At 36.4% G+C, this 17,075-nt stretch overlaps 1 protein-coding gene across 3 annotated transcripts in view; it reads right to left on the minus strand.

Moving 5' to 3' along the window:
• Positions 1–2,404: 2,404 nt before the first annotated feature.
• Positions 2,405–17,075, minus strand: part of LOC106130435 (serine/threonine-protein kinase Genghis Khan) — a 73,320-nt gene continuing 58,649 nt past the window's right edge. For all 3 annotated transcript variants that reach the window (XM_060952091.1, XM_060952089.1, XM_060952090.1), the window contains 9 exons: positions 12,532–12,624; positions 11,803–11,925; positions 10,966–11,068; positions 10,442–10,580; positions 9,761–9,836; positions 8,782–8,848; positions 8,162–8,264; positions 7,430–7,512; positions 2,405–7,161 (listed from right to left, as the gene is read on the minus strand). In XM_060952091.1, the coding sequence (XP_060808074.1) occupies positions 7,432–7,512; positions 8,162–8,264; positions 8,782–8,848; positions 9,761–9,836; positions 10,442–10,580; positions 10,966–11,068; positions 11,803–11,925; positions 12,532–12,624 (785 nt within the window). In that variant the 3' untranslated portion in view covers positions 2,405–7,161; positions 7,430–7,431. The remainder of the gene's footprint in view (positions 7,162–7,429; positions 7,513–8,161; positions 8,265–8,781; positions 8,849–9,760; positions 9,837–10,441; positions 10,581–10,965; positions 11,069–11,802; positions 11,926–12,531; positions 12,625–17,075) is intronic.

Genomic DNA, 17,075 nt, shown 5'->3' on the forward strand with positions numbered 1-17,075 from the left:
TCCATCACACCTTTCAACAAGAAAGCATGAAAGTTTCCAGTTAATTTTCTTATCCATCCCAAACAAAATTCTTGAAATTTTACCTATCATAATTTAGTCTGGAGAGGGACATAGGGTACTCTTCATCACGTGAAAGACTACATTTTCCGTGGGATTTGCGAAAAACCTGTATTCTTTTATAGGTGGCACTAAATTATTCACTTTTTGTAGGTGCGTGGTTCCCGGCACCAATACAAAAAAGAATGGGACCACTCCATCTCTTTCCCATGGATGTCGTAAAAGGCGACTAAGAGATAGGCTTACATACTTGGGTTTCTTTTTTAGGCGATGGGCTAGCAACCTGTCACTATTTGAACCTCAATTCTATCTTAAAGCCAAATAGCTGAACGTGGTCTTTACAAGACTGTTGGCTCTGTCTACCCCGCAAGGGATATAGACGTGATTATATGTATGTATGTTGTAGGTGACCCTAAATTCGTCGCTATTGTAGGTAGCGTTAAAATTAGTTACTTGTAGGTAACGCTAAATTCGTCGCTTTTGTAGGTAGCGTTAAAATTAGTTACTTGTAGGTAACGCTAAATTCGTCGCTTTTGTAGGTAGCGTAAAATTATTAACATTTTTTCGGTGGCGCTGAATTCGCACAGGCGAAACTGCGGGTAAAAGCTATAATTTCTCTATAATTTTAGATAAAACAACAAATAAAACCAAGTCGTTCAAATGTTTCTTTATTTAGATATTTACATAAAATAAGTCGAGATGAGATTTCACGTAATTGCAATTTAAGATTATTCAATAATTTAGATTTAGATACAAATTATATAATTAGTTGTCATATCATTAGATAGATATAAGGGAGATAATTATTAGAAGGAATTTGGTAAAAAAAACTGCGAGGCAATCTAGATTATTATAGTTCTTCCACTGCGCTTTTATTATTCAAAATATATAGAAGTTTTCGATTTAATGTAATTGATTTTTTTAATTAAAGGTTTATACAAACAGAAAACTAGAATATTGAACAAAATATATCCGACAAGTTGTACAATTAAAATGACCAATGTTTGTTTTTTACAGTACAAATATTTTTAGATTAGATTCAGTCAAGGAATAAATCGGAATTGACATAAGTCAATTTCGACATATTTATGAAAAGAGAAGTTGTTCAGACGCTTAACTGAACCCACTCTTAAAAATATTTGCGATTTATTATAATATACATATATTTTTATACTCAATGCACACATCGTTTAAAATAATATTTATTGATACGATAAATTTGGACATGACAATCAAAGGGGTTAATATATAACATGGTGCTTATATATATTCGGCTAATTTTTCACATTTCAGTAATTTTTAAACGATCAAGCGCAGTGGACACTCACCACGATAAAGCAGTTATTTTCTTTAAAAAAAAACTCATCCATTTAAGTGTATGTATATTAATATTTGCAAATGTGACTCTACTTCGTGTGAACATCAGAATTTCCAAAACTCCCACTTCAAACCTTATCGCAATGACGTAAGATTCATACTGCCAGTGTCTCAACTGTTTAGCTATATCGGTCAACAAGGCATGCATTTACATTCTGCCTAATTTGATGGCGTCTAAATGCATAAGCATTTTATACAAACAGTCAAATAATACGTCAATTCACACTTATAACCAAATACAACCAAAAACAACTGAACCGATTTTGATGAAATTTAGTATACAGAAGGAATAGACATTTCAGAATAACATAGAGTACTTTTTCTGGGAATTCTCACGGGAATAAAGCCCCGCGCAAAAGTTTGTTAGGGACATAAATATACATCTTTCTCTCGCTCGAACTTGTTTAATAATTCATACGTTATATCACATCTCTTTCCCGCAGGAGAAGACAGAGCACATCTTTCCACTTGCCACGATCCTTGCATACTTCTTTCCTTTCAACCACATGACGAAGGCGAGAATTGTCGTTCGATATTCGTTGTTATTTCGAAAAAATACCGATCGCACTCTTAAATGTGAAACATTTTAATGAGATTCGCGTTAGTAAACTTTACTAGTGTTTGTTTGATTTGAACCTGGGATCTCGTGATTCAACGTGACCACTACGCACACACAGCATATCTTGCGCGTGAGATAAGACCGTTGACATCTTATTTGACCGTTAATATTAATGTATACGATTATAATTTAACTTTTAAATCCAATATACTTCTATAAGCCGAGAGTACTGATGGTGCATGATAAGCCATGACACTTAATTAATTCCAAGTTATTTCCAAATTTCATTGTTGATAGGTATTATGAAAAAGAAATTCAACAATAGTGATTTTTATTGATGTCAAAAAATTTACACGAATTTCAAACAAATACCGATTGTCAAATTGGAAAATAAAAAAAATAGGATTCGTATTTTTCAGAAAATTATCTTCGGCTTATAAAAGATAATGGCAATATAACTTCTTCAAATCAACTAGAGTTACAATACAAGCGTAAAGTATGGAATACAATGTACTTATAGGATATCGTCTTTTCGATATATAAAATGCAAATTTTTTTATATAATGTATCAATTTTAGCAAAATCTACGCCTAATACGATACAATCCGTCGGATTTAAAATTACAGTTTTAACAATACATTCTTACGCTATGAGAATAGTGTCAACCAACAAATTTTACATGTGATTCCTTAAGATTCAGCCGATTACATAATAATCTATCCAATTAATTATTTGTCACGTAAATTTAATTAATTTGTTTCGGCTAAAACAATCTACTATGTTCATATGATTCAGATGAAATAACTACTTGGACAGATTACATTTTATTTTTATTCTAAAACACGGTCTCTACAATTGACAATTATTTAATTTTTTTTAACGTGTGGAAAGATTACTTGTATTGTCTCAATTTTTAAGTCAAATATATATTATTTATTTTTAAATTAAATAAATTAATCTGAGGAACGCAGTACATTTATGCTCGTATTCTTTAATAAAATATATGAAAGAAATTATTAATTTCAATAAATGGACGAAAGGAAGGTTTAAAGGTAAAATTAACATTGTTTTATTAACAGGGTAATAAATGCTTGGTTTTTGGGTAAATTTTCATTGTTCTCTTACGGAATGTTTTGTTATATTGTGTTCAATAAAAATTGATAATGGTAACAGTGATGGAAGATCACAATTTATCGATTAACGGAGATTCAATTAGATATAAGTATAAATTAACCAGGATTTCAAAACCATTACTTCTTCATTGGATCACTCGAAACCCTTTCTAGTTGAAGAATATAAAATCATTTTTTCTAAAAATACATCATGATATGAATTTTAAGAACCAAACCAAACCTCAATCAACACATAAAAAGGTGTTTAATTAATTGAAAAAAATCTTACCAAAAGTATTAAATCATGCCGTTTAAAAAATACATGAATAAGCCACACGATAATTAAATCAGTTCTTTATTTTAATTAAATTTTTAAACGCTTATTTATCTACTGATTACATTTCAGTCATCTCCTTGAATTTATTCTCAATTCTTTGGATATGTTCAAGCATTTTCTATTAGAATTATCTTTGAGATTTTTTGGCGTTGGAAAGTATTAAAAAAAATTTAATTTCAGGTACGGTCCAGTGCAAAAATCCTTTTATAATAACAGTTTAGTTTTAAGACTTTTGCAGTCGACTGTATTACATTACTAGTGTTGCCATGTCAATACGCAATAAAACCTCCATGTCCAGAGAAAATATTAATAAAAAAAATTACTACAAAATAATTCCAAACTGCACATTGAAATCATATTTATAATAATTAAAATCTAAAAATCTCAGTTTTATATTTCATATATTTGATGAAACTATTTTACGCTTAAAAATAATGAAGAATAAAATTATACATAATAATACATCGCTACAATATAAACAAAAAGACTAGATTGTTAAAAATAAAAATTATACTTAACTTTCTTAACGTTAAAATTATACAATCACATACAAAATGAGATTAACGGAACCGATGCACTGAGTCAATTCATGAGTCAGAAAATCAATTTAAATTTTATGTTAGAAATAAAATATTTGAGGTCGGAATGCATAAAAATTGTAACTCATAATATTTCTTAATTTAGTTATAATATTGTGTGGACCCATTGATATTAATTGATCTTAAAAAACAAACTAAATAGTATTCTCATTTAAATAAATATATTTTTTATTGATTAATCAATTCCTCATGACTTGACTTAGTGAAAATGAATATTTTCTTTTAAAAAATTAGATTCAATTTTATATCGTATTTATTTAAAAAAAAAATCATAAAAAGAAATATTGCCGAAATTGCGATGGGTTAGTTGTTATGTAATAAAAAAAACTATAGAATTTAAACTTTACAATATTTCGAGTCGAGCACAGAACCTTGAGAGTTATGAATACTTGATTTAGCAGATGCTGTTTTTGTAATCTTTCACATTTTTATCGCGAGCAAAGCTATCGCTGTTTCGCTTTTTGTGACGACTTGAAGCGGGACAGCGATAGCTTTTCGCGTGTACAATACTCTGTGTGTCAAAATTTCATTTTGAAAATAAGCTGACAAGTTTTCCAATATAAATAAATAGGGAATTAATGTTTTTAAGGAAATTAAATATATTTACCTTTCATTACCTAAAGGTTGGCTGGAAGAGATTTGCTCAGCGATAAGTCCGCCTTTGCTCAACATATTCATATACATATATATTTTTATGGTCAATAAAGTTAATTCGTATTGTATTATATTGGCTTAATTATGTTTAAAAAATATTAATATTAAATATTATGTGAAGGCCTGTCAGTTTGTTTTTCACAACTTACCCGTTGGGTGAGATTTTTATACCGCTCAAATTAAAGTTACTCATTTTGCAGGAGCATTCACCGGTAACATTTATAGTATTATTCTGAAGAATCTGTGCTCTCTCTCTCAAATGGTTAATACTCTTGACTAAGTATCCACTTTTAAGTTATACAATATCAATTAATCTAGCTTTGTTAACAAGTTTATTTCGTCTAGCGTAAACATTAAACCATTTCTAGCGAGTCCGAGGGGAAGTTCGGCGACTTAAACTATTACAGACTAAAATTCTAGGTATAAATTGGACTTTTTATTTCATAAATTCTCCAAATATATTTTCGATTTATGCAGTTACGTGTCAGTTCGATTGTCATATAACTTCTTAAGTGAGAATTAAAAAATCCACATTGAAGTACGAATAAATTTGAGTGTCACCATAAAAATTTTTATTATTTCGGAATCGATTCGCACAAAACTCGACACTATTCAAACGATTAATTACTACGCATAACTTTTTGGTATAAAACTATTATGAGTAACAATCTATAGTAAAAATCGTTCGTTTATTTCTATAACCACTGAGATTCTTACAGGATCGTGGTCAACCCCGGGCTCCTCTCCGGAGAGGTGAGAACGCAACCGGGACTAAAGCCAGGAGGAAGATTCTGGAACCTCCGAGTATTTTGTTGACTAACTCCGAAATTCTCGTTAATCCAAATTCATACTGGAAGAATGTCCACTTTAATACAATGGCAGTGTTTAAAAGGAATAAAGATTTTTAATGTTCACGCTAGCATGGCAGTATTAGTGACTGGAAATGATCTATATTAAGGAGACATAAATTTTATTGGCATAAATCAAAGTTCAACAAACAAAGCACACATCGTTTTGTATAATTTTTCATATATTATACGAAAAGATGTGTGAACTGTGAACATATAATCATGATGCTAAATAATGATTATGCGTAAATATTAAAGGCTGTCTTGAAATTGTGCCATCAAAATTTATGGGACCCAATAATAGACCCGTGTGAAAGGAGGTTGTACCACAAAAAGTAAAATAACCAACAAGTTACTAATGAATTCATGCTTAAGAACATAATTTATAAATTAAAAATTCTTATCTACTGGTATCTGTAATGGCTTAACAGCTGAATACATTTTTATTAAATTTCGCGATAAAGCCAGTTTATTTTTACAAGCGCCTGTCCTTTAAGTCTAAACGGTATATACCACAGATAAAAACAAAAAAAAAAACAAATTTGCGGTAAAACCTCCGTTCATCGAAAGTTTACAAATCTTAAACACGATATGGACGCCTTTTGTCAAAACTTATCAAAAAAAATATGATACAAAAACATCGGCGGTGAACAGGCGTCCCGGGTATAATACATTCAGTGCGACATATTTAAAGCGAAATAAATACGAAATTTGGTTAATACATTACATCTATTATATTTATTTATTTTGTTATTCATATGACTGTGTTGCTGAGAAACTAAATCACTTTTTAATACAAATAAAAACAAATTACGATTTCAACATTTTTGTCTACAATTAGCCTCTTGTTTAAAAACATTTTTAACGTGACTCAATTTAAATACTTTTATGAGTTTCCCTGAATTTAAATAAATTAAGATTAGCCTCATGAAGCGAGAAATGGAGAGATATATAAATTTAAGAAATACTAAAATATACTTTCCATTTTAACGAAAAATATTTTTATGCATAAAAATGTTATACGAAACAATATGTAAAAAAAAAAATATTTTTCATTATCTATTTGTAAGTATAAGAATCTCGTTTCGCCATGTATGTCATAAAAACTCAAAAACTACTGAACCGATTTCAATCATGTTCACGCGTACCTGTAATTTAATCTTAAAATCTAATTTCCCAACAACACAGTCCAAACCAATCTTCTAATTGACCTGAAAGTCACATAGTTACCACCATTATTATCTTGTGGGAGGTACAACCACGTACAAATGTCCATACATTTTCATAGCAAATGTTTCCTAAAGTTCCATATGGATTTTTGCACTCGAATATAAGTTTTTTTTTTAATAGCAGAAACAAACATCTTAGGAACCAAACCCTCGCGGAGTGCGACTCCAGCCTTATCCTATCGTGCCATTTTAAGGTAGCCTTTATCGTACAATATTAAGGTAGCCTTTATCGTATAATGTTAAAGGCAAAGGCAGCCTTTATCGTTCGACGTAAAGGTCAAAGGTAGCCTTAATCGTACGACGTTAAGGTACAAAGTCGCGCAGCAAATCAACAGAAGCAAGCGTAGAAACGGGACACGTCTAGTGTCCAGTATGTGTTCAGTTGATTTCTGGAAGAAAATATTTTTTGAGACAGATTTTAATCGTTCAGGCGCGATTGGTCCAATCTATTTGGTGTTATCTCCATGAAACACAAAAATAACCCTAGGGGGGTTATTTTTATTGAAAGGTTAGCTATATTTTTGGTCAAGTTAAAGTAATTTTTAATTAGTTACTACTACTAAGAGAATGACCTCAAATTTCTTTATTAATTGATTGCAATTTATTCTCTAGACAACCACTTGGAAACTTTTTGTGACTGATCGACTGAACGCTCACCATCAGGGATCCAGCGGATGTGGCGGGGAAGCCCCGCAACTGCTGTCTTCGCTGTGCAACGCCTCCCCCATCTCCGTACCCACCTGTCATAACATATATATATATATATATAATATATAATATATAACAACGTTAATGGCGTTTCTACACACACACATACATACATACATATGATTACGTTTTTATCCCTTACACGGGATGGACATAACAGTTTCGCCAGGCTTTAAGATGATAGTGAGATTCAAATAGGTTACTAGCCCACCGGCTTATATAAGAATTTCAAGTTCAAATTAAATTATTTTATTCATTATTATGGGACATTTCAAGCATCACTTAATAATTGTCATATCTTTTAGTTTCACAGCATTGTTTGACGTCAAATAAATTACTTTAAACTTAAGTCGAGTTCCGCTTCCAAATCGTCAGTGCATAAGAAGCGGTAATAAACTGCACTGCATCATTTTGTTCAATTACCTTACTGTAGAAAATGATTAGCCTTCCCCTTAGTAGTTTTACGACTTTCATTGGAAAAAGATGAAGAGAAGAAGAGATCCCTAATAAACTACATTTCTCTCTCACTCCCTCTTTATCTCTCTCCCTCTCTCTCTCTCTCCTTTTATATCTCTTCACCTCTCCCTCCCTCTCTCTCTCCCTCTCCCTCTCTCCTTCTATATCTCTTCGTCTCTCTATCCCTCTCTCCCTCTCCCCCCCCCTTCCCCCCGTGCGGGTCACCTTGAGCACGTCGTGCGTAAGGGAGCTCATGCTGCCGAGGCTGAGCGGCGTGATGGAGCGCTCCAGCAGGGAGCCGCTGCCCTGCGAACCGCCGCCTATCGACCTGGAACACACCAATTCAATTTTAAACTTTATCCTTTACAGGACAGGGCTAGAAATGTCACACACGTTCTCATATAGTTAAAATTATATTTAAGTTATGTTTAAGGACGTCCTGGTAAAGGGTCAGGTCAAAAGTACCCGAAACCGCCGAGCTTGCATGAAGAGAGTTATGAATGTGGATGAAGCAAAGGAAATATGCAGAGATCGTGGCAAGTGGAAAGAGGTAGTCAATAAGGGATACGTATTATGTGACGTCAATACAATTTTGAAAATAAACCTATTCTATTCTATTCATACAATAAATGCATATAATCACGTCAATATCCCTTGCGGGGGAGACAGAGCCGAAAACACTGATAGGCCACATTCAGCTTACTGATAGAATTGAGATTCATGTAAAGTGACAGGTTGCTAGCCCGTCGCCTACAAGAAGCATTCCAAGTTTATAAGCCTATCCCATAGTCGCCTTTAACGACATCCATGGGAAAGTGATCCTATTCTCACACACATCTAATTACCTCTCCATGGGGCGATGATGATGCGGCGACGGTGGCGCCTCCTCCCGACCTCGGCCGCGCCATGAACCTGCATAAAAATTAATCAATTAATTAAAAGATATAATAATATTCTTACTGACCGATGTCTTATTTTTTGCCGTATATCGCCATGAACCTTTATAAGACGAACAACAGACGCTAATAATGTCTGTATCGTTCAAACTCGCATCACGCGGTTACTACTGATCCGATTAAGATGCGGTTTTAATTAAACCTAATACATCTGTATTAGGTTTGTTTCAATTCAAAAACTGGTATGTATATAAAAGTTTTAATGGCATATTGAAATAAATCTATACAAATATTATAAAGGTGAAGAGTTTGTTTGTTTGTTTGTTTGAACGCGCTAATCTCAGGCACTACTGGTTCGAATTGAAAAATTCTTTTTGTGCTGAAATGTAGACCATTTATCGAGGTAGGCCTTAGGCTATATAACATCTCGCTAAGTTGTAGCGTGATGTTGATGATAAGGAGCGAAGAAATAATGGAAAATGTGAAAAAAAGACGGGGAAAATTATACATCCTTGTTTAGGCTTCAATGATGCTAAAAATAACTATTCCACGCGGACGAAGTCTCGGGTACCTACAGCTAGTTAATACATACATACATACATATGGTCACGTCTATATCCCTTGCGGGGTAGACAGAGCCACCAGTCTTAAAGAGACTGAATGGCCACGTTCGGCTTAATGATAGATCAGCTAGTGAATAATAATATTATATAAAGCTAGTGTCCCGGCAAACGTTGTTTTGCCATATAAAAAATGCTAAGGGGTAAAAACCCTTAACACTTAGGGGTACGGAAAATAGATGTTAGCCGATTCTCAGACCTACTGAATATGCATGCAAAATTTGGTTTAAAATCGGTAAAGCCGTTTCGGAGGAGTACGGAGACAAACATTGTGACACGAGAATATTATATATAACAATAAATCTCACCATTATAAGAGCCGGTGCCGTGCGATATCGTGAGAGGCGATGTCCGCTTACTGCTCTCTCTGCTGCTGTACATTTGCTGAGATTAAACAGAAAAATATTTATTTCATTCAACATAAATAAACAAAATCCATACAAATACATACATACATAAAATCACGCCCGGAGGGGTAGGCAGAGACTACCTCTTTCCACTTGCCACGATCTCTGCACACTTCATACATGGATACAAATAAATACCTATAAAATGCGAAAGTGTGTTTGTTTGTTACCTCTTCACGGCTTAACAAGTGAAACACTCTTCTTAACCGTTCATCATCCCGGTAAAAACTTTAGTACCCGTGGTAGTGATTATAGTATGTATTCTGTTGTAGTAGACAAAGGTGGGCAAGTGTAAACATGGGGTAGGCGAGAGGAGAGTGGGCAAAGTTGGGCAAGTGTAAGTATGAGTTGGGCGATGGTGGGCGAGAGGAGAGTGGGCAAAGTTGGGCAAGTGTAAGTATGAGTTGGGCGATGGTGGGCGAGAGGAGAGTGGGCCAAGGTGGGCAAGTGTAAACATGGGGTGGACGAGAGGAGAGTGGGCAAATTTGGGCAAGTGTAAGTATGAGTTGGGCGATGGTGGGCGAGAGGAGAGTGGGCAAAGTTGGGCAAGTGTAAGTATGAGGTGGGCGATGGTCCACTCACCACATTAGCATCATCGGCAGTCTCCACGGTGGTAGGCAGATCTAACAACCTCTGCGAGCGTATTCCGTCCCCCGGGCCCATGTGGGAGAGGTGGGCGAAGTTACTGGGCGCTGAGATGAGGCGGGATCGTCGCTCCGATCTGCAAATTCATTGATTGCTTATAATAAACACGTTTACAACTAGTTTGATAATTAAACAATAAAATATTGCTATACATACATATATACATAAAATCGCGTCTTCATCCCTTGCGGGGTAGACAGAGCCCACTGTCTTGGAAGTGACTGATACATACAAATTAACGATTAAAAGATGAAATTGCAAAATTTATTTCAAGATATAAGATGCATACACAACATAACAGCACATTTTTTTTTATGTAAAGGAGTTTATAATAATAGTAATAGCTGAACGTGGCCTATCAATCTTTTCAAGACTGTTGGCTTTGTCTAGCCCACAAGGGATATAGACGTAACCATATGTTACATATAAATGTAAAGGAGTTACTTATAAAATTATCTTACAATCTATTGTGAGCCTCAATAGCTTGATGCGACTGCTCCCGTACTGAAAATCTTCGTTTGCCGCTACCCCATAGCGACACGTGTTCCACGGACAGTGGACCCTCTGAAAAAGAAAAAAGAAGATAAATTTTCAAGACTAATTAGAAGTGCAAACTCTCAGTTATAATATTAAAACAAAAATTCAGATAAACATTATATTTAAAGTCAGACCAAACAAACATAAAAATTAGTTCGGTAATTTTGTAGTTTAATAAAGTAATATCATGGTGACACGTACTTTTTACATTAATTATACTCTACAAACTAGAAGTTCATTTAAAAGCGTTCCCTCTTAACCAAAAATCTGGTGGACCGATATCAATCGATGCGTTATTTGAATTTACTGAAAACAATGATGAAGCTTTGAAACATAGATGATGCCTTAATGTTAACGTTTGCGTGCTACGAGTTCGTAGCGGACTGTCTATTGGCTACGAAGCGTGCTACGAGTTCGTAGCGGACTGGTTATTGGCTACGAAGCATGCTACGAGTTCGAAGCACTACGTCTACGATACACGTAGCGGATTCACTATCAGCTACGAAGCGTGCTACGATTGGCCTTATATAGGCTACGACAAATCATAAAACGCGCAAGAGTTTTATATATCTTTGTCTAGATTAGGTATGTATGCTGCTCTCTTAATGCTTCTTAGCGCTTTTTTGACGCTCTAAAAGTTATCTGTTCCTACTTGGTCTATCTTTCCTTCCTATCTGGTACTTTCTTTTGTGTTTATTTATGTTCTTTACCTTTTTAGGTATCAAAAGGGAGGGTGTCTAAAGATACAAAACAATACATACGGCCCGTGACCGGCCTCAGACACACTATGGCGGGCGCGGCGTCGCCGGAGAATGGGAACCCGTTGTTGCTAACACCCGTCACTGATATTATCCAACCGTTCTCGTCTAGCGGCCGAGCGTTTGCTGGTAACAAGAAACATATACATTTTATTAATATAAGAGTAATCACAATTGAAGAACTTGTGTTAATGTAGATGAAAAAAGTATGCATGGATCAAAAAATGTAACCTGTATCTATGTATTTTTAAATGAAACTGTGTAAAAAACATTACCCAAAATCGGTATTAAATTAAAATAAAAGTTTAAATTAAATTAGGAGGTTAAATTGATTTTTGCCTTGAAAACTATTTTAAGTTAGCATCGGAATTCGAGACACATTCAAACAGACATTCGAGATTTAAGCAGTTCGTTTAATAAAAAATATACATATTTAATTTATTTCTATATTTAATACCGATTACATACATCTATAGGTGGAGACATATATATATACATCTACTAGAGGCCGCCCGCGACTTCGTCCGCATGGAAACCCTATCAATCCCGCGGGAACTCTGGGATAAAAAGTAGCCTATGTGTTATTCTGGGTCTTCAGCTACCTACATACCAAATTTCATGGTAATCGGTTCAGTAGTTTTTGCGTGAAAGAGTAACAAACATCCATACATCCATACAAACTTTCGCCTTTATAACAGTAGTAGGATAGAAGGATGTTTATACAACACTCACGTATATTTAATGTTTGCACCCATTCCCCGGATTCAATCTCGTAAATGTCGATGTGAGTCGCCGTGAAAATTAACAGGTGCGTCTCGTTCAGAGCTGAAACAAATACAATATATTAGGTGATTGCTTTTGTCTGTGTAATTTGGAACACTAGATGAGTTAATACATACATATAATAACGTCTACATTTCTTGCGGGGTTGACAGAGCTAAAAGTCTTGAAAAGACTGATAGGCCACGTTCAGCTGTTTGGCTAAACGATAGAATTGAGATTTAAATAGTGACAGGTTGCAAGCCCATCGTCCAAAAGAAGAATCCCAAGTTTATAAGCATTTAATTAAGTCGCTTTTTACGACATCAATAGAAAAGAGTTGGGAGTGGTACAATTCTATATTCTATTGGTGGTTGTGGAATGTTTTCTCTGCCTTTTCCTACCGAGAAAGACACATAACTTTACACATGTAACATATGTGCCGTGTGGTTCCCGGCACCATTACAAAAGAATAGGACCACTCCATCTCTTTCCCACGGATGTCGTAAGAGCCGACTAAGGGATAGACTTGGGATTCCTCTTTAATGTAAATCCCTGCCAATCTAAGGTCTGCCGCGCCGATGGATGCATGGCTAGGGGCGAGCCTAGTCTCGAGCGTGCCACTTCCGCCATGGGGTTGGGCGACCCCCAGGTAATGGCTAGCCTTACCCTGGCATGCGGGGCTCTGCTGGGGCGGACAAAATTTTTCCCTAGCGTCTCGTGGGAATCGCATTATGAACCTTAAAAAGCATATAAATGGCGGCGATGGTGTCCGCACCCCATCACGTCTCGTTCCCGGCGGGAGCGGTATGCGGTCTGCTGAAAGCCGCTTTGCGACGATGAATGTAAGAGGAGGAATGAAGGATAAGATTGAGGAAGTATGCCAGAAGATGGATGAAAGACGTTTGGATGTGTTGTGCGTGAATGAAACGAAGCGGAAAGGATGCGACGCGACGCAGCACGGCCCTTACACGGCGTATTGGTCTGGAATTTCCAGTACCAGCCGAGGCTGTCAAGGGGTCGGTCTAATTCTTTCTGCACGAATGGCTGAGTGCGTGAATGAGTATGAGTGTGTCAGCCCTCGTCTTCTATGGATTAGGCTGAAAGTTGGAATCACTCGGATCTTCGTTCTAGGTGTTTATGCACCTTGGGATGTGGGTTCGAGGGGTACAACATCAGCAAAAAGCGAAAACGAGGAGTTCTGGAATAGTGTAAGAGAAGTATTGAAAGTTACCAAGCCAAATGAGAAGATTATTATGTTAGGTGATTTTAATGGATGGGTGGGTGTAAAGCGTGATGGATATGAAAAGGTGCTTGGTGCGTTTGGTGACGAAAAGGTGAATGATAATGGAAGAAGTGTATTAGAAATTTGTCTAGAGTGGGATCTTTTTGTGTCGAACTCAATGTTTCAACATAAAGAGATCCACACCTACACAAGAGTGGAAGGTATTTTAAAAAGTATGATAGACTTTGTGATTGTAGATGAAAGATTGAAGAACAAAGTGCTGGATACCCGTGCATATCGCGGTGCTGGCATTGACTCGGACCATTTACTGGTGATATCCCGGATAAGGGGTATCTTCAATCGCTGGCGGCACAGGGTAAGGGAGCAAACCAGCGCTTTGGAAAGAGTAAAAGTAGAAAATTTGCAAGATATGGATGTAGGTAAGAAGTATATTAATAGACTGAAGGATGAATTTGAAGATTTAGAGGAAATGAGCGATATTGAAGATGGATGGAAGGAATTTAAAGAAAGAATTGTGAAAGTAGCTGTTGAAGTGTGTGGTGTAAGTAGAAGAAGGAAAGGAAAAAATCACAAAAATGCGTGGATGAGTAAAGATGTGCAAGAACTTGTGCGATTAAAGAAGAAAGCATGGCTGGATTTGTTAGCAGCAAAAGCTAACTTAAGAATGCAAGAGGTTATAGATGAAGATGTGAATGAAGCACGTAAGGAATATAAGAAAATGAAAGATTTGGTTAAGAAAGCTGTGATTAGAAAGAAAGAAGAGTATAAAGAGGATTTTGATAAAAGGCTATCAGAAGACTTTCAGTCAAATCTGAAAGTATTCTGGAAATCCGTAAGGTCAGCCCGAGGAAATACTATAACCAGAGAGCTGACTAGGATCAGATGCCAGGATGGTAGCGTTGTGAAAGGAGAAGAATGTGTACTAAAGATATGGAAGGACTATTTTGAAAGTTTATTTGAAAAAAAGGAAGGAAATAAGAAAGATTTCTGCTATAGCGAAGAAAAAGAGAATGAGATGGAAGGCGAAATTGAAATGTTCGAAATTGTGGAAGCACTTAAGAGTATGAAAGCGGGAAAGGCTGCTGGGTGTGATAGAGTGTCGGTCGAGATGCTTAAAGCAGGAAAAGGAGTAGTAGCTAGTCAGTTGTACTGCCTTTTCAATTTGTGTTGGAGAAGCGGCCGAGTACCAAAAGATTGGTGTAAGGCTGTTATCGTGCCACTTTACAAAGGAAAAGGGTCACAGCTGGACTGCAAAAATTATCGTGGTATAAGCCTGCTTAGCGTCGTCGGCAAATTGTATGCTAAGGTATTGATTAATAGAGTCAGGAATGAAACTGATGACAAAATATGGGATGCTCAAGCGGGATTTCGAAAGGGAATGGGATGTACTGATCAGGTCTTTTCCTTGCGGTGCATAGCCGAAAAGTTTTTGGCCAAGAGTCAAAAAGTCTATTGCACATTCGTAGATCTGGAAAAGGCCTATGACAGAGTTGAGAGGAATGAATTGTGGTCAGCACTTTCTATGCATGGGGTGAGCAGTCTCTTAATACGAGCACTGAAATCCTTATATGAGGATTCGAGTGCTTGTGTCAGGATAAACGGAGCGCACACTGAGTGGTTTAAGATTGAGAAAGGCGTTAGGCAAGGATGTGTTGCGTCACCGTGGCTGTTCAACCTATTTATGGATAGCTGTTTGACAGATTTGAAAGAGTCTAAAAGTGGATTAAGGATGAATGAGTTACTCGTCAAATGTCTGCTCTATGCCGACGATCAGGTTATACTGGCGTCATCAGCGGAGGAGTTACAGGAGATGGTAAACTGTATGCATGAAGCTTTAAAAGAGAAAGGAATGAAAGTGAACGTAAGTAAAACTAAAACACTGGTTTTTGAAATGGAGAAAGAAATGACAGCATGTAATATTTTGATTGGAGGAGAAAAAGTGGAGCAAGTGAAAGAGTTTGTATATCTAGGATCAAAGTTTACATCAGATGGCAAGTATGATAGTGATATTGAAAGGAGAGTGAACGCGGGGAACATGGTGAATGGAGCTTTGCATGCCTTTATGAGCAGTCAGAAACTATCCAAAAAGGCTCGACTGGCTGTGCACAGGGGCGTGTTGGTCCCGACATTAATGTATGGGAGTGAAAGTTGGGTATGGCAAAAGAAGCATGAAAGCAGAATAAATGCAGTGGAAATGAGAGCGTTAAGGAGTATGATGGGTGTGAAATTGAGTGACAGGATAAGGAACAGCGTGATAAGGGAATGTTGTGATGTGAAAGAAGATGTAGTTACAGGAATAGAAAAGGGTATGTTAAGATGGTTCGGTCATGTGGAGAGGATGAATGAAAGCAGGTTGACTAAGCAGATATACAAGGAGAGTGTGGAGGGAAAGGTCGGAGTGGGAAGACCTAGACGAACGTATCTTGATCAAATTAAGGACGTCCTGGTAAAGGGTCAGGTCAAAAGTACCCGAAACCGCCGAGCTTGTATGAAGAGAGTTATGAATGTGGACGAAGCGAAAGAAGTATGCAGAGATCGTGGCAAGTGGAAAGAGGTAGTCTCTGCCTACCCCTCCGGGAAAGAGGCGTGATTTTATGTATGTATGTATGTATGTATGTAACATAACCTATCAATTCTAAGCCTAACAGCTATCAGTCTTTCAAGACTGCTGTCTCTGCCCACCCCGCAAGGAATATAGACGTGATTAAATAAATAAAATAACACAATCTCACCATGATAAAGCGGTTTGGCCGTGTACATCAGCTCTGTGTCAATCTATCAATTCTATCATTAGAATTTGGCCTATCAATCTTTTGAAGACAGCTGTCTCTGCCCACCCCGCAAGGAATATAGACGTGATTATATGAATAACACGATCTCACCATGATAAAGCGGTTTGGCCGTGTACATCAGCTCTGTGTCAATCTATCAATTCTCTCATTAAGCCTAACAGCTGAACGTGGCCTGTCACTCTTTCAAGACTGCTGTCTCTGCCCACCCGGCAAGGGATATAGACGTGATTATATGAATGACATAACACGATCTCACCATGATAAAGCGGTTTGGCCGTGTACATCAGCTCTGTGTCAATCTATCAATTCTATCATTAAGCCTAACAGCTATCAGTCTTTCAAGACTGCTGTCTCTGCCCACCCGGCAAGGGATATAGACGTGATTATATGAATGACATAACACGATCTCACCATGATAAAGCGGTTTGGCCGTGTACATCAGCGCTGTGTCAATCTATCAATTCTATCATTAAGCCTAA

The sequence above is a fragment of the Amyelois transitella genome, chromosome 27 (genome assembly GCF_032362555.1).
Source record: "Amyelois transitella isolate CPQ chromosome 27, ilAmyTran1.1, whole genome shotgun sequence".
NCBI lineage: Eukaryota > Metazoa > Arthropoda > Insecta > Lepidoptera > Pyralidae > Amyelois > Amyelois transitella.